Source organism: Vigna umbellata, chromosome 1, assembly GCF_029865625.1.
Source record: "Vigna umbellata cultivar VRB3 chromosome 1, Vumbellata_1.0, whole genome shotgun sequence".
Lineage (NCBI taxonomy): Eukaryota > Viridiplantae > Streptophyta > Magnoliopsida > Fabales > Fabaceae > Vigna > Vigna umbellata.
Window position 1 is genome coordinate 19,570,150 of NC_142165.1, and position 19,053 is coordinate 19,589,202.

The window sequence follows — 19,053 nt, forward strand, 5'->3', positions numbered from 1 at the left end:
ACCACCCCCGGACAACCAAAAAATCACCATTGGGCGCCAAGTTGAGTCGTTAGGCAAGCTAGCTGCTTGTTAGGTGAGTTTGACAGCCTAAACCTACAATATTAGAGTCGCTAGGTGCAAAAATGGCTCGCCTAATTGGGCACCAAGTTGAGTCGTTAGGCGAGCTAGTTGCTTGTTAGGTGAGTTTGACAGCCTAAACCTATAATATTAGAGTCCCTATGTGCAAAAATGGCTCGCCCAACAAGTTAGAAGTAGAGAACATTAGTTTTTAGACCTTAATGTGCGAGAATGAAGTCGTTGGGCGAGTCTGTCAACTTTGATACGTGAAAGTGATATTTAGTCATGTTTTCGCTGGGGTTTTCGTAATTCCTCATTCTCACACAAATAAAATCACATAGGGTGCTTGAGAAATGCTTTTGGAGGTTGTTTGGAGTCTTGGGAAGCTTTCCCTCTCCTGCTTAGGTTTCCTCCTTCATCCATGGTGGTTTTCCCCCTTTTTGGGGTTAAGGAGGAATATGGGTCACAAATTAGGGGTGTAGATGCAAAGGGGAGGCGCAATTAGAACATGAAGCAACTACCAAGAACCTTGGGAAAGGGCGTGCATCTGTCTTTGGTTTCAATTTTTTCCTTATCTCTTCAATTTGTAAAACCCTCCACCATGGAGGACTATTCTTATTTATTGGTATTAGATGTAATAAACTGAATCTTATGTATTTTGTGATGTTAATGCATATGATTTTCCATTTCAAAGTTAGTATTTGATTTTTATGATTAATTCTTGTTGTGGCTTGATCACCCATGACTTGATTTGTGGCTCTTGATGTATTGAAAAATATAACCTGAACTTAAAACTGAAATTGAATACTTGATGAAACTTGTATCTAGAGATAAAATATGACTCATTAGTAATCTTAAGACTCTTGAACTTAATGCATGGTTGCTTGTTGATGATTCAAGGAATTGGAACTTGATGAGTTATCATAGACTCAAAGTTTATAGGGATAAGATTTGAGTATGTTTGTGAGTTGATTTTGACTTGATTATGGAATTGAGATGTTTGTGAATGTGAGACTGAAGTGGATGAACTTTAGCCTCAACAATTTGTAAATAATATGTTACATTTCCTTGCACACCAACTATTCGATGAAAATACCAAAAAGAGTTTCTTGTGTGTTTTGAAAACTTTGTGGTCTAATTGAGTTAGAATGCAAGAGTTTTTAAGTGTTGCACAAGTCCCTTGGGAGATAACGATATTTATCACTTGTTACGCTGCCACCGAAGCACTTGTCATTGGTTTTGCAGCCAACAAATTGTTGGTGTCGTCATTGGGGACTTGGAAATAACTTATTTGTCGGGGCCAACGTTCCAATGAGTAACTTTTCCACCAATATATTTAAATGGAACCTCCTTTACTAAGTCCCAACATGGTGAACCACAACTTCAAATTTGTCGTCACACATCCCAAATCAAACCTTGCAAATGGAAACCGACAAAAGACCACTAAAAAAGCTTAAAGTTAAAAGCTGGGATACGAATCCCAACACTGAAAATTGACATGGGACCACTACAAAAAAATTACAACATTTTAAACACCAAACCCATACACACTCACACCAAAAATAACATTTTACACACTTCTCCAAATCATAACCACACGAAATTTCAAAACAAACAAAATTCAATTCAACGAACCTTAATACCCCAATACACAAATGCATTCTCAGATTAAGAACACATACCTGACCTAGGCTCCTCCATATCCAATTTCAACGAACAAGCAAGCTAAATTGAACGTGAATGTGATCTAGCTTTTGCACCTCCCCTTTAACAACAAAGTCAAATGTCTTTCACCACAAAAACCACTTTGAAATACCACCTATCCACATTCTTTGTTTAAGTTGTCACGTATGTGAAAAAGTTACACTCATTTACTCATAACTCACATAGATACTATGTCTTTAATGATTTAGACGCCATTATAAAAAATGATCAAATTGAATAAAAATTACAAAAATTGAAACCATGTTCAAAAAAGTTGATGACATTTTAAACAAAACTAACAAAAGAAATATAATTTCTTTAACACAATGAAGCTATTTTTCCTTTTATAGAATGTAAGTTAAGATTTTTTTTATCATATTGATAAAAGAAAAAAGAATCTAATTAATATTATTGTGATATGTCAACCGTAAAGCTTTTTTTATTTTTTTTTACCAATAGCAATGAAACATTTTTTTTATGGATGTTAATAGTATCTTTTTACATGAATTTATAGTAATTAATTTTTATCATGTTTGTAAAAATTATATTTCAATTTACGTTACAAGAATTATTTGATAACAGTACCTTATAAAAACATAACAAGTTAAATTCGATAAACTTAAAATATCTCATCTAAATATTTTAAAAGAATTAATTAATTTTAAAAATTAAACATTTTGAAATTAAAACAATTCAAATATAATATATTTGATTCCTGAAAATTATAAATTCATTGTAAAAAATATTTATTTTTATTTAATAACACTCTAAATTAAAAGTTTATGTCGAAAGGTGAGTTAAAGTTTTTTGTTTGAGTGGGGACTCTCTCTCTATATATATATTAAAATACTAAGCAAATAAATATATTATTTGTTTCCATAAATATTTTATATATTTATACATATTGGATAAATTTTTGTATAAATATTTTTTAAAAACTAAGAAAAAAAATAAAATAATTGTTTCCAAAAATAATTTATGGACAAATTTAATTTGTAAATTTTTTTATAATATAAATTTCTTATATTTTATTTTCTTATTTATATATAAATTAATTTTACCATAAGAAACTATTTTATATTTTTCTTCTCTTTTTATCAAAAATTATTTATTAAAAATGTATCTAAACATACACGTATTTATCCAAAACTTATTAAACATGCACTAGTTACTCTAACATCTCAAAAATATAAAGCATAAAATAAGGAGTTATCATATAATAATATTGTAGCACAATTATAAATATTATAATAAGATTACAGTTATCCTAAACTAACCATAAAATTTAAAGCTTTTTACAGCAGTTCTACACCACTCCAGAACTATACACCTAACTGATCGGGTAATACAGGATTAAGATGCAACTGAACGGTTCAACCAAAAACTATAAACAGTAATATGACCGAACGATCATAATCTAAATAGCAGGATTCTCACCGTCCAACTCCCAACGTACACTCCTCCCCCTCTCCTCACACCCAAAAAGAGTGATCATAAGAGAAAAAAAACCGAACGGGGACATGGACAAAACATGAAATAAGGGTAAGCTAATGTAATTTAATTGTGCAAACATACATACATTTCATACAAGTACAACCAATGCAGAACCGAACACTACAACATACCAAAACAAATACAATAAGCATATACAAACTGAACACTATACTTCATGTATAAACCGAACACCTGACTTGACCATCCAAATTGTATGAATATGTAGCTTGAGGCCGTTCATACACTCGGGTGGTGTAGTAATTGGAAAACCATCAGTTGCCACCCGAGGTTAGTCCGTTATAACTCATCCAAGAACCTATGGGCTAGGACCTCATGCCATTCTCACACAATGCATTACCCGTCTCTACTTGAGAATTGGTAATCACCAGAATATCAGGATGAACTTCGTGAATTTCACTGTCCATATTCATATTTTACCACTTCAATACACTTTTCACTGAGACATTCCTCCTTGGAATTCTCTTCCATATTACTTGAAACATATGCCTTATTGGAATATCAATAAAATTTCACATACATAATAGATCAATACAACTATCTCAAGCAATCAGAGCCAAACGATGAAATTAGCATTTAAAGTCCAAATAATCATTCACAGAAGAAAACCGAACGACAACAACACAATCCCCCGAGTACGACCGAACAAGCGTTAGTACGAGACCGATCACTACCAAGAACGAGCGCTAGTACGAGACCGAGCACTACCAAGAACGAGCGCTAGTACAAGACCGAGCGTTAACAATAGCATTACTGTCAGTATAAGACCGAGCGCTAACATTAGCATAACTGCTAGTACACGACCGATCGCTAACACTAGCATAACTGCTAGTACAAGACCGAACGCTTAACAAGAAACCATCCACACACCTAAGGCCGAACGGTCATGAACGGGTAAGACTAAAAAGACCAAACCCAGTTAATGACTAAGTACTTGAACATAGCCGAGCGGAAAACCATCATATGATCGAGCGGGTCAATCGCTATGACTACCGAATACTAGTGTATAACCGAACGTTATAATCCATCGATTACTACCAGACCGAACGCTAATACATAATACTACTAATAATGAACGATAAACGTAGTACGACTAAGAACGAAAGATAATACCAACTCGAAGACTGCTGAGGTCGAAAACGAGTATAATTATAAATGAACGTCAATATTAACCGAACAACACTAAGACAGAATATCACTACGAAACCGATTATCGCTAAGCCCAATTAACTGACATGACCGAGCGTTCAACAACGAGCGCTCGACTTTCTACATAACTCTGTAGAACTTCTAAACCAGTTCACAGGTCTCGACAATACACAGATATCAAGCCAACATCAAATTATCCACACATGCACACGTCCAACAATGGTGAATACCAATTCATTCACTTTTACACACATGCATGATCATCAAACAACATATTCATACATAGTAAATCATAATTAAATTAACTAGCTTTCCTTACCTCTTAACTAGACAGAAAGTTTTGAGTGCAGAAACTTGCTCACCACCAAAAATCTTAGAAACCAGTTCAAACAACCACTTGATCGGTTCGAAAGAAAGCTTTTGACACCAAGAAAACTCAAGCACCACCTGATTGTTGATGAGATGAAGAGAACATGTGAAGTTCTAGAGAGAAGTTAGAGAGAATGAGGAGAAAAACTCAAGAAGTTTGGAGAGAAGAGGTGCATGCAGAAAGTGGCTCGAAGTTTTGAAAATTTTACTTATATACTATCGTAAAAAACCAATCGACCACTCAACTACACACACCTATCTTCCATTTTTTGAATTTCTAAATCCTTACACCTATACCTGGTTTGCACCCTCTGCTGAGAGTTACCATTTCTTATTACTTTGTGACTTATTCGGTAGTTGTTAATTATCACATGTTTTACTTGAAACTGAAGAATAAACTCATAATAGTATTTCATTATATGTAATATAGAAACAAACTTAATAAATTTATTGCCAAATAAAAAACTTAATAAATTTCAATTTTGCCGCACTAGCGTACCATGTTAGTAAGGGAATGGAATTTTTGCGACAAAAAAATGAGTCAAACTTTGACAGAAATAATGATTTAATAATAAGTTGGCATCAAATAATTTAGAAAGAAACATGGTCGGTTCAACGAGCATGTAAAGAAAATATTGAAAATGAAGAAAAAGGAAAGTTCAAAAAACAAAGACAATTGACCTTTCACTTTGAATTTCCTTTCCAATAAGCTTTGGTCATAAAGTGCAATCTAATCTTTTCCTTTCACATTTATTTTCTAAACTTAACTTCAAGATTTTGTTTAATTATTATACTTGTCTAAACATTCTCTTTTATTTCTTTATCACATTTCATCTAACATAATGTAGGAAAATTTATCTATATCAAATTATTTTCATTTATAACATTTACATTAATTTGAGAACTTCTTCACCAAAAGTGTATTTTCTTGTTTTTGATATAAATAACATAACTACGTATACCAAGTTAATTAATTATGTTTAAAAAAAACATTTCTATTTATACTATAATTTTATCTCTATTCATCATCCATCCTTATTGATTGATTAAAAAATTTATTGCTTTTTTTTACCTCATTTCTTCTAAACTTTTCAAATACATTAATGAATATTAATTTTAATGTTTTAAAATAAAGTTAAATATGTATTTATTTCTAAAATTATAATTCGATCCAAATTTTAATACAATTTCTTAAACTTTAAAAAATAAATCAACATAATTCTCATAATTCAATTACATTAATTTTTGTTACATACTGAAAAGCATTTCTGATTAACTTTTGAATCATTTATATTATTTAAATGTCAACTTCAATTTTTTTACCAAGTAAATAAATATCTAACATAATTATCTAAAAAAAACCATTAATTTTTTAAAAAAATTTGAACCAAATAATATAAAAATTTAAAACAGAAATAAATTTCAATAAATATATTTAACTCTTTAAATTATGTTAACAGTTTTTTTAACATACTCAAAGACTTCTCTTGACCTATCTTATATCAAAATAATAAAAAAAGAAGAAACATATTTGAAAAAAATTTGTAATTATATATATTTATTTATTTTTGGTTTAATGTCTCAATAGGTCCCTATTTTTGTTCAGAATTTGAAATAGGTCCCTTTATTTTTTGGCATCTCAATTGGGTCCTTATTTTTGTTAATTTGATGCAAATAAATCCTTTTCGTCAATTTCATCAAACGGCGTTAATGAATGTGTGACGTGGCCTTACACATGTCAATACTGTCCTCAGGCCACGTCACACATTCATTAACGCCGTTTGATGAAATTGACGGAAAAGATTTATTTGCATCAAATTAACAAAAATAAGGACCCAATTGAGATGCCAAAAAATAAAGGGACCTATTTCAAATTCTGAACAAAAATAGGGACCTATTGAGACATTAAACCTTTATTTTTTGTATAAAAATTCTTAAAACATGTTACAAGTTTACACGGTGAAGGTTATAACTATGCACAGTGGGGATAGTGTATTTTCCCAAGAAGACACATAGAAAAGTGTTGTAGTCGTTCTGGCCTCGCTGTTTCTGTCTTTGACCGAACTGAACCCAAAGAAGAGGAAGAAACCTTAGCAGCTTTCGGCGCTCTTTTTTCTTTAATCTCTATGTTTCCTTCCCTTCTTCTTCGTCTTCTTCGCTTCACCTTTTTTTCATATCATATTCATCCCTGTCTCTCTATGACACACTAGTACTTCTTCTTTTCTGTACCCATTATTACCCACACACCCCAAGTACTAATACTATATTATATTCCACTATTTTATTATTATCACTACTATTATTGTTTTTATTACCTTAAACTAAACAAAAACTAGTTTTTCTTTATTGTTGTTGTGGTTGTTTTGTTTTTATATACTAGAGTCATGTATCTTCTGGTTTCTACACTATGTGCAATGAACAAACCAACTGAAGTTGTTGCCTTTTAGCTTCAATCTCTCAACTCCACCAACGCATCATCCAAATCTAGCGGCATATCTCAGCCTGCACTTTCACAACTCTGCCAAAGAGAAAAAGGAAAAAGTAAAAGTTAAAGAAAGAGAAACCCTTTACTTGTTTTCAGGTAACCCTCTTGTTTTTCTCTGTTGTATTCCCAATATCTCTCTAAAGATCGTTCCTTTTCCTGTTAAATTGAGATGAACTGGATTTTCTTTTGGCCGAGGAGATTTCTGTAATTGATTCTGCACTTGCGTATTCAGATCGAGATGTGGGTTTGTTCCGTTTTTTTTGTTGTTGTTGTGTTGATCTTGCATTTGGTTTGTGTATCATTTTGGAATGTATTTTTCTTTTGTTTTGTTTAAGTTTGATGGGTTGATTGGACTTTGCATGCTAATGGTAGCATTTGAGGTGCTGAATTTTCTTGCTAAGTAGGAAGAAATTGATTTGTTTCTTTTTGTAGGTATGGCACTGCCTAGCTGACCAATGATAACGTTAATAGAAGCAAGAAAGGAAAAATGAGTGTATGCCCAAATGAATTGATTGCTTTCTTCTTGTGTCTATGAATTGGGGAGGGGAGGGTGTTAGCACATCAGAGATTTATGACTTGATTATTTTGCTAAACCCAAAAGGAACAGTCTTAAGGCACAGTAAAACAATGGTTCATGTAAAATTCTGTCAGTCCTAGGTATCTTAGTTATCTTCATAACCCTGTCGTCAACATGGGGGGTACTTGTAAGATTATCTGATTTGTGGGATGTATGGTGAAATTCTTGGTACATTGCTGTTTACCTTGGACCTTTGTGTCTCTCGTACTTCATTCCTGCTTGATTACTAAATTGTTCCCAATTGTGAAAAGTGGAGAATTTCCTATTGTCCATTCAAAATGGCAATTTGGCCTTTTTGGGAAAATAACTTGTTCATAATATTCTCAACTTCAAGTATAACGTGGCAAATATTTTGGCACATATAGGTTTTAGTCAACCTGCAGTCAAGCTGTGCTTGAGTCTGTTTTACTTCATTCAGCTGTCTTATTATGCTGAGTGGAATACCAACTTATGAAGTGACTTAAGATCTTCCGTTGCAGGGATGATGGTTTCTGGTTGTCTTGTTTTGGCTGCTGACACTATCTAGTTTTTTTGTTAGGTGAAATCAAGCCGGTTAATGCATGTACCCATTAGAGACGGACGTTGAAACTCAGTGATTTCTGGTGGAGCTTGACTAGTCGTCTTCTATGCTGTCTTGTGTAACAGAAAATATGGGCTTACTCTGTAGCAGAAACCGGCGTTATAATGATGCTGATGCTGAAGAAAACGCACAGGTCAATAATAGTAAAAAAGTACATGTTTTTTAAGGTCTTAATCTTAAAGTGTTACATAGCTTTTAATTTGATAAATTTGTGTGAATTTGCAGACTGCAGAGATTGAAAGAAGAATAGAATTGGAAACAAAGGCTGAAAAGCACATTCAGAAACTTCTACTACTTGGTACAATTTATTCAGTCAGTTTTCTTATATATCTTTTGCATGTATGCTTAGACACACTTGGAATCAAATATTGTATAAGTGTTGATGATGCTACCATATTTGAAGGAATTACAAATATTTTTTGTACCTAGTATCTGCTGGTGATTGGAGTGCTACAAAAAACACTTGGTCCCAGACGTGTCATTCACTGTTACATATGTTACCATTTATTTGTCTCCGATATATGAAAAAACCTGAAAACTCTGTAGTTTAAGGTCTTCTACTATTAAAAAAATGAAGGTTGTCTATCTTCTGATTAAGCTTTACAGAATTCATAATTCAATATGCTTTTGAGATATAAAATCATGCGAGCCTTCATCTAATATCTCAAGCTTTTGGGGTAGTTGGTGATTGACATGATACTATAATTTAGAGCTTCTATGACCAAGTTGTAATTCAATCCTTCCAGCACTCATTCTTTTTGATAAAATTTGTTGCAAAATGTGTTTTAGTTTCTATTGTTCTGGAAACTATTTGATAATTTGTATACTCATGATCATGGATCAGACCTTTAAGATTTGGAATAACTCATTAAAAAGGATATCTTGGATGATTTCTTCTGTTAGTTTAGTGGTCTATCACCTTCCCATTCATTTAATTGAATCATGCATGATGTATGCAATAAGTGCTTAATTTCTTCCTTAGTTGCTTTTCTTATTTTTCTTCTAGACTTATTTATATGTGTTGAATTTTCTGTTCTTTAGGAGCTGGAGAGTCAGGGAAGTCCACAATATTTAAGCAGGTAAGAAAAAGCATTGCTGTCCTTGTTTTAGCTTTGTACATACTTGCTTGATTGTTGATATTTATTTGTTTGCCTGTACTATGCAGATAAAACTTTTGTTTCAAACTGGCTTTGACGAGGCAGAACTAAAAAGCTACTTACCAGTCATCCATGCTAATGTGTATCAGACAATAAAAGTACGCAATACTTGAAAGGGTGTGTTAATTATTTTTCTCTTTAAAATACAGAGTTTGCAGTGTCCACTGCTTATAGTTTGAAAAAGTTTTTATGTGAATTGAGTTTTATTGGAGGTAGTTGAGTATATTGTTTTCCTTAATATGTACTTGATGTGTTTATACAGTTATTGCATGATGGATCAAAGGAATTTTCCCAGAATGATGCTGATTTTTCCAAGTATGTTTTATCCGATGAAAATAAGGTAGTTTACTGCCACCATCTCTATGATCCTCTACTACGATATGGCCAAGAATTTTAGGATGTGGTCTTCAAAGTATTGCAACTGTGTAAATTTAGTTCCTCCATCAGTTTTCAATTAAGTATTTAATATATTTTGCTAATGTAGCACTAGATGAGGACATGTCGATGATGTGTCAGCTAACATGGTTAACATTTTACATGACTTAATTACACTCTTAGAACCTTTGGAGCCACAATCATTAGCAATCAAATGTGCAATTAAGCCACTGTTAGGTAACATGTCAACTACCATGACATTGTCCAATATAATAGTAAAATCAGATGAATGTTTGAGAGAGGAAAAATTGACATAAGTATGGCTCTGCAAGGACCCCCCCAACTTGTGCAATTGGAATTTGGGAGCTCAAAGTTACACAATTCCGATATTTGGGGAACCAAAAGTTCAATTAAGCAAATTATTTATTAGAAGTATAATATAAAACAATTCATAGGTCTTTAGGCCATAACTAAAGTTTATGGAATAATTGAGATATCAAAGTGTCTACAAGTTTAGAGTTTTATCTTAGTCATCTCCATTCTTTTGATAAAAGGCTGAAATTTTGGCACAAGGTAGATGGACCTGTGCATCATCCATACTTCAAGCCCAAATGGGTATTGCATGAAGAGGCATGTTAGTAATATAAAACCATTCACCAGTCTTCATCCGACAGCTTCATCTTTTGGATAGTGATCTGTGACAGGATTTTTGTCTAAATCCAAATGAATCTTTCTTAATTTTTCTGTCAGGAAATTGGGGAAAAGTTATCAGATATTGGAGGAAGGCTGGATTACCCATATCTCACCAAGGAACTTGCACAGGAAATTGAAAATCTGTGGAAGGATCCTGCAATTCAGGTTGCTAGATGTCATACTTTGGTTTCTTTTACTTAATTCTTGCTATATAGTTGTTTTTTTGGCATAATCTAATTATTTTATGGATCACATATTTTACTTTCTGTAGGAAACATATGCCCGTGGTAGTGAGCTTCAAATTCCAGATTGTACTGATTATTTCATGGAAAATTTGCAAAGGTTGTCTGATGCAAATTATGTTCCAACAAAGGTAGCCAAAATCTATCATACTTTTACATAGATTTTAAATCTAATTCATAATTTTATTTTTATCTGCCTTGGTACATTACAGATCTGATCTATTTCTTGGTTGGTTTAGTAGTTTTTATTTTCTAGATGTTTTGGGTTTGAAGGCCCAAATTATTTTTATTTCTCTTCTTACTTTATTGGAGTTAGATTTAAGAGGTCCGACTTACAGATGCATCTATTTTATTACTGATAAAAGTTTATTTAAAATGGGTTTGAAAAAAAGAAGATTTGCTTCAAATTTGTAAAAGATCAAGTAATATGGTGTCATTCTTGATCTGAAAAACAACTAGTGGTATGTAGTCCTGTTCTGACCGGCCTTGTTTCCTTAACTTAATTTTGTACTTAAATAACTTATGTTCTACTTTGCTTCTTGTTGGTATATAGTTGCCATACTATTCTGCAAAAATAGAGGATCTATCTCAGAAGAAGTTCACCAAAATTTTGTACATTCATAATTTTTATTGTAATTTCGCACTCTTTTACAACTGCAGGAGGATGTTTTGTATGCTAGAGTGCGTACCACTGGGGTTGTAGAGATCCAGTTCAGGTAAACATGCTGTTTGGCTTGATACTTCTTACTATACTTTTTGATGAAGAATGAAGATATATCGCCTGCATTAATTTGTAGCAATGTAATTTCTCTATATTTAAACGGATAACAAATGCATCAGGGAAAGTATGGTAGCACCTATTAAGGATAAGATGGTAGAATCTTCTATATGATGATTTGGTCTTGTGAGAAGAAGACAAATAGAAGCAATGTAAGAAGAATTTATCAAATGGCGGGGATAATATGTAGAGGTAGAAGAAAACCAATAAAAGGTTTTAGTGAAACCATTAAGACAGACTTAGATCTAAATGACTTTTGTACCTACTTGTTCAACACAATTGCAAAGTTTGATCAATGTAACTTATCCCACTTAGTGGTAAATGACTTTTTATTTTTGCACTCTTTCCATGTAAGTTTCACAATATTCTCCAAAGAGGTCATAAAAAACTACATAAGAGTTCAGCATTTGCTGAATACTATTATTACTTGGACATTGTTAGAATGATGGCCCTCAAGTAATACTTAAAATTATATAAGCCATCAATTTTCAATCTATACTTTGAGCTGCCTAATTCTCCTTTCTTTTGTTATCCTAAACCTATAGTTATTTTGACAGTTAGTGCATTGTTCTTACATTTTGCTATAATTGGCTAGCTCATGGTTGTATGTTATTTTCTGATATCCATATCCACCTTCTCATATCATCTAAATGATTAAAAATGATCAAAATCTGGTTGCATTGTATCTTTTGTTTTTGTTTTTCAAATGATCTTTGTTATGCTTGTCTTAGTGTGCTTGGTGACTGACATATGCACTTGATATTCAGTAACTTTTTTATATTTCCTTAACATAATATGCTGTACAGTGTAAAATTACTCAATAACATTAGTTAATATATCTTTGCTATTTTGATAGCCCTGTTGGGGAAAATAAGAAAAGCGGTGAAGTCTATAGACTCTTTGATGTTGGTGGCCAGAGAAATGAGAGGAGAAAGTGGATCCATTTGTTTGAAGGAGTTTCAGCTGTAATATTCTGTGCTGCAATTAGCGAGTATGTTGTTCCTTCTGTCTCTTAATTTTAAATTTTAATTTTACATTGTCAAATTCCAAAAACACAAGATTTCAGCATATATGATTACATACTATTTGGTATTACTTTGTCACTTCTTTAGTAGTTGTTTGATTATCATTCACACATTTCAATTAAATGAATGAATCCACAAATTGTACTCCTGCTATGTATGTTTGCTTTAGTTTCTAATACTTGAGAATTAAACTATAAATAATTCTAGAGGGCTTAATTGATCCCTCTCATAATCTTCTATTTATAAAAATAAATTGATACAAGAGTACATGATAATTAGGGTAACTTAGACACAATATAATCATGATAAATAGGGTAACCTAGACACAATATAATCATGATAAATAGGGTAACCTAGACACAATATAATCAGGATAAATAGAGTAACTCTAGACACAATATAATCATGATAAATAGGGTAACCCTAGACATAATATAATCATGATAAATAGGGTAAATATTCTAACACTCCCCCTCAAGCTGGAGTATACAAATTGTATGTGCCAAGCTTGGAATAAATAAACTCAATCCAACAAAATCAACTTGTCTAAAATGTCGAGACAATAGACGTGGTAACTTTGGCTCCGAACAAGATGCACATATGCTTCTGACCATCGAGAGAGAATGTTTACAAACCAAATTGGACACAATCCAGCATAGCCAAAGAGACTCCTCATAAGTTATGAAGAATAATATTGGACAACCACGAAACTTCATTTAGCACCATGAACCTTCAAGTAGGATGACTTTGACAAAGTTGATTTCCATCAAAAGTGAATGATGAGTGGTAGACAATGACAGCCATTAAGTAAGGATGGGGCTTGCATGGCTAATTAAGACAAACTACAGGGCTTAAATTGCTAGAATAAATAATAATGAGATAACTGTTTTAGTAAATGATGCGGAAAAGGGTAGTGACATTGATCCACAAGAAGCACAACAAACTCTTGAAATAGCAGAAACTAATTTGAATAAGGCTGAAGGCAAGAGACAAACAATTGAAGCAAATCTAGCTCTTAGACGAGCTAGAACACGAGTAGAGGCTATCAATGTTATTTCATAACAAGTTGAAATTGATGCGTCCCAATATCCGAAAACAATAAAAAGAAAAAAGAAACAGTCAGAAGAAAAAAGTAAGTAGAAAAGCTTATTAGATACCACAGTCAAACCTGTAGTGGTTGAAAGCGACCAAACTGCAGGGACTAAACTGCTATCAAGTAAGGATGGGGCCTGTAGTGGCTAAAAGCAACAAACTACAGAGAAAAAATTGCCATCAGTGACTGATGGGGTCTGTAGTGGTTGAAAGCGACCAAACTGCAGGGGCTAAACTACCATCACTGATTGATGGGGTTTGCAGTAGCTGAAACATACTACAGGGACTAAACTGCCATCATTGACTAATGGGGCCTGCAATGGTTGAAAGCGACAAACTACAGGGACTGCCATCACTGACTGATGAGGTGATGGGGGCCTGCAGTGGCTGAAAGGAAAAAACTGCAGGGACTGCCATCACTGACTGATGGGGCATGCAGTGGCTGGAAACATATTGCAATGGTTGGAAATATATTGCAGTGGCTGGAAACATACTCTCCCTCACGGCAAACGACGGAAATGACGACGCGCCAAGACAAATCGTGAAGGTGGAAGATCATTATGGTCTCTTTATTCGGATCCAAAAATAGATCTCACAAGGGACTGGTGAAATTGTTTGACTAAGATTCTTAATCTTGCCAGAAATAGACTCTCCCTCATGCCATGAGGAACCTTCAACCTATGACTTTGGTTTTGAAATTCCTTGTGTTAACAAGCTAATAACACTGACTCTCCTTGGAGACTTATAAATAAATGACACAAGCCATCAGAAACATCACAACTGCTACAATACGCAAATGCTGAAACAGAGGTATAATGCTGAAATAGAGTTTTTTTTATTTGGTCGAGCGAAACGAACTACAATGACACAGTGTGATTCCGACACCGGAAAGGTGGCGTGACAAGCGCCGAATGCTTATCGAAGAGAAGTCGTGCGTGACAAGATGAGAATGAGGCAACGACTAGGGATGAGTCGCGCTCCTCGAGGCACACAAAACCCCTAACTTCGCCAGAGAAAATGTGACCATGGCAGAGGCGAACGTCGGACAAATGTGGCGCGCATGGCGGCGCCTAGATGAGAACTAGCCCTCTCGCTCAAGGAGGCGATCCATATCACTAGTCGTCGGACTAAACTGTGGCAGCAGATGGCAACGGACGACAATAGACGGTGGTCGGCAGCGGACAACGGCGGACGATGACAAACAGCGTCGGGAACAAAAGTTGATGGTGACAAACTTCTGTGGACAGCTCCTCACTGTGGCAAAACAGTGCTAGATGGACAGCGGCAAATGGCACCAGACAACGACAAACGACGTCGAACAGCTGCAAACGGCGCCTGGACAGCAGCAAACGGCGCCTGGACAGTGGCAAACGGTGCTTGACAGTTGCGGACAACAACTAAGGTTTGGAGACTAGACAAAAATCAGAACGGGACTACTCATTGAAGTATTTCAGAAAAGATGAAATTTTTAAGACCGCCCGCCACCGACAGCAACAAACACAGAGTAGGAAGAGACTCAGATAACCTGCTCTGATACCAACTTGAGAATTAAACTGTAAATAATTTTAGAGGGCTTAATTGATCCCTCTCATAATCTTCTATTTATAAAAATAAATTGATACAAGAGTACATGATAATTAGGGTAACTTAGACACAATATAATCATGATAAATAGGATAACCTAGACAGAATATAATCATGATAAATAGGGTAACCTAGACACTATAATCATGATAAATAGAGTAACCCTAGACACAATATAATCATGATAAATAGGGTAACCCTAGACATAATATAATCATGATAAATAGGGTAAATATTCTAACACTAATAAAAACACGCCGTTCATAAAATAGTTGGTGCTAGGACTAACAAAAGTTCTTGCATTCTTCCAATATTTCTGGCAAGAGGAATTATAAACTTTAAAGGTATTGACATCAAACTTGCCTTCAGGTATGATCAAACACTTTTTGAGGATGAAAACAGAAACAGAATGATGGAGACTAAGGAACTTTTTGAGTGGGTCCTGAAGCAACCATGTTTTGAGGTTTCCTTTTTTTTACCTTTAACTTTCTACTACAATTACTAAGAAATTTCTTATGTCAACCTTTTCTTTTTCTGGTTCCTTTATATTTTACATTTCATGAGTTGACATTTCTACCTATCTTAGCAAATAAAGATGTCCTTCTCTTTTGTACGCAGAAAACATCCTTCATGTTATTCTTAAACAAGTTTGACATATTTGAGAAGAAGATCTTGAAAGTAAGAACCATCTGAATATATTGCACATTCTTGCTGGAGAGGTTATCACCATTGCAATCTCTAACGTTTTGCATTGTGCAGGTCCCTCTTAGTGTATGTGAATGGTTCAAAGATTACCAATCTGTCTCAACAGGGAAACAAGAGATCGAGCATGCATACGAGTAAGCAGCTTCTTTATACTAAGGCATACAGAATAATGCAAGTTGCTGAAAGAAACATGCCAAAATAGTTTATCTCTGGCATTCAAGTTCAGCATTCTTACTTTGTTGTGTAACTGCTTTGTACTGCATGATGAGCCAAAACAATCTTGGTCGTGCTGTGTTTCCATCAGAACCATAATATGAAAGGGGAAATAGGAAATTCCAAGCACTTGATGATTACTTTTTCATGACCGAAACAACTAGTTGACTTTGGATACACTTTGTTTTCAGGTTTGTAAAGAAAAAATTTGAGGAATCATATTTCCAGAACACTGCTCCTGATCGTGTAGATCGTGTGTTCAAGATCTACCGGACCACTGCCCTTGATCAGAAGGTTGTGAAGAAGACTTTCAAGCTTGTTGATGAGACTTTGAGGCGGAGAAATCTCTTTGAGGCTGGCTTGTTATGAACAGTGAACCATATATGTCACCAAAAGGGATAACAAACACAATATTTTAACATTGAAGAGTTGATCAGATTTTGGGTATACTAGGGGTCAGGTATACTAAATATTAAAATCGATTTGTTGATTTGTATTTTCAAGTTAATCTTGTTGAATGAATGAATGAGTGAGTGGAGAAAAAGGGCCTTGTAGTTGATCTCCACATCCTTCTTCAAAGGGCAAAATTTGTTACTCAAGTTTCAAGATTTGATGATACCATGATTTGTGATCATGTTTTTACAGATTGAAAGATATATTTCATATTTCTGTCAGGGATCATACTTTGCCTCCTACTTGTGTTGTGTTGCTGTGCATGCATGTTCCATGCACACGTGTAAATAATTAGGAGATGTTGCTGATTTGTGGAGTTCTGAATTCAAACCTATGTTCATTTGCTTTTGAATTCTTGTTTCCACCATTGGTCGGCCTTGATGTTCTTTTCTACCATGTTAGAGAAATGTTTTAACACGTGATTCACGTGTACGCGTTTTGTTTTGCTGTTGCTTACATGACTTGTGTTCTGTTTCCCTGCTGCACACATCTTTCATAGTACAAACATAAATTTGGTCAATGGCTAAGTAAGATTCTTTTTAATAATTTCATTTTTACTAATTATATAACTCTTTTTATATTATTCACATCCTTTAAACAATCAGTGAAATTTGTGTTGTTATTGAAAATAATTCTTAACTTCTTTCAATGCTTTTATTGAAAATATTTTTTACCATATTATAAACTTATATAATAGTTTGGATTTTATTTTATTTTTGTTTTGTATTCTTTTACTCTTTAGAATTAATTGTGTATCACAAAATCAAGGGCTAATTTTAGTTTTATTCTGACGTGGTATTTTTCTTTTTGTATTCCTGGTGTTTTTTTTGCGCTATCATTTCTACTTGTCCCTACATAATTAAATACAAAAGTCAAATACACAGGAGAAATACAAAATTTGTTAATAAAGTGTAAATATTGATATTAATATAAAATATTGCATATGTGATGAGTATATCTTTAATACTTGAAGAACTGTGTTTCCAAGTTCAACCATTTAAATTAATTGGTTGATCTAAATAGCATCAAAAAAATAATATAAACGTGATAATATTAAGAAATAAGTAATGATTTTATGAAAAAAAATTGTCAAGAGATCCTAATTTTTCAACAAAAAAAAAAGTTCTAAAGTTAATAAATAATGACACGCTAAACACGTTAAACACGTAAATAATGTTTCGATACAAACTATTAGATAACGTTATTATTAATTAAATAAAAAAATACCAAACATCCAGATAGATAACACACGACTTTATGCTATTATTAATTAATTAATAATTATAACACTATTTGAATGGTTTTGTCTTATTTTTAATTAGGCTGTATTCTTTTTAATGGATTTATTATTTATGAAAAGATGTGGGAGAATGACATGTTTGTTCTTTTTTTAGGTAAATGATATATAATATTTGAAAAGGATGAAGAATGACTTTTAACTGAAATTAATGATGGTTTATATATATATATATATATATATATATATATATATATATATATATATATATATATATATATAAAAGATAACTAATAATCATAATAATAAAAATAATATTAAACAGAAAAACAATATAACATACAAATAAAATACTAACAAAATTATAATGACAAAAGTAATTAGTTAATAATATTATTATTTTTTTATAATTTAATATTTAATTAAAATTATTTTTAATCAATCACATTTTATTTTAAATTAATTGTACTTATTAATTTGTTTTCTATAAAATGTCATCCAAGTTATATATTAAATTAATTTTATTTTATTTTTTATTAAATTTATTTTATCATTTATTATATTAAATTTTACTTATATTTTATTTAATATATTATATAATTTTATCATGTATTAAATTTACTTTTATTTGTCACATCATTTATAAACTCTATTAAATATTTCTTCTTTTTTCTCTATATTTCTTAAAACAAATAACACCGATTTATTCTTTATTCATATTCCAATAATCTATTTCCTCTTCCTGAAATGATCCAGTCTCTAAAAAAAAAAAACACAGTCTAAATTGAATATAAATAAAAAATTTTAATAAAAAATAATTGCAATAAATTGAGTATTACTAAAGAGTATCCAGAAGCAAGAACCCCATCTCAATCGATGCCATTAATTGCCCAGGTCATGACTTATAGAAAGAGATTCTAAAGGTCATAAACGTCATTCTCTCGTTTTCAAAGATCATCTTATGCTACAATAGTAGTCTACTGATAATTTTTCATGCTAGGATACAAATAATATTTACTCACTCGTGATAAAATTATTTATCTGTTATTTTTTATTTATTGAATAT

At 32.7% G+C, this 19,053-nt stretch overlaps 1 protein-coding gene across 2 annotated transcripts; it reads left to right on the top strand.

The window, feature by feature from the left end:
- Positions 1–6,798: 6,798 nt before the first annotated feature.
- LOC124825548 (guanine nucleotide-binding protein alpha-2 subunit) lies at positions 6,799–16,978 on the top strand. Of its 2 annotated transcripts, none has more exons than XM_088099564.1 (14): positions 6,799–7,372; positions 8,392–8,566; positions 8,659–8,731; positions 9,475–9,512; positions 9,599–9,688; positions 9,853–9,930; positions 10,716–10,823; positions 10,930–11,031; positions 11,561–11,616; positions 12,535–12,669; positions 15,749–15,842; positions 15,998–16,057; positions 16,139–16,218; positions 16,489–16,978. In XM_088099564.1, the coding sequence occupies exons 2-14, from the start codon at positions 8,480–8,482 to the stop codon at positions 16,664–16,666; spliced, it is 1,179 nt and encodes a 392-aa protein (XP_087955690.1). In that variant the 5' UTR covers positions 6,799–7,372; positions 8,392–8,479; the 3' UTR covers positions 16,667–16,978. The 2 variants fall into 2 exon arrangements, with proteins under 2 accessions (XP_087955690.1, XP_087955696.1); XM_088099570.1 differs by lacking the exon at positions 6,799–7,372 and adding an exon at positions 7,499–7,516.
- The last annotated feature ends 2,075 nt before the right edge of the window (positions 16,979–19,053 follow it).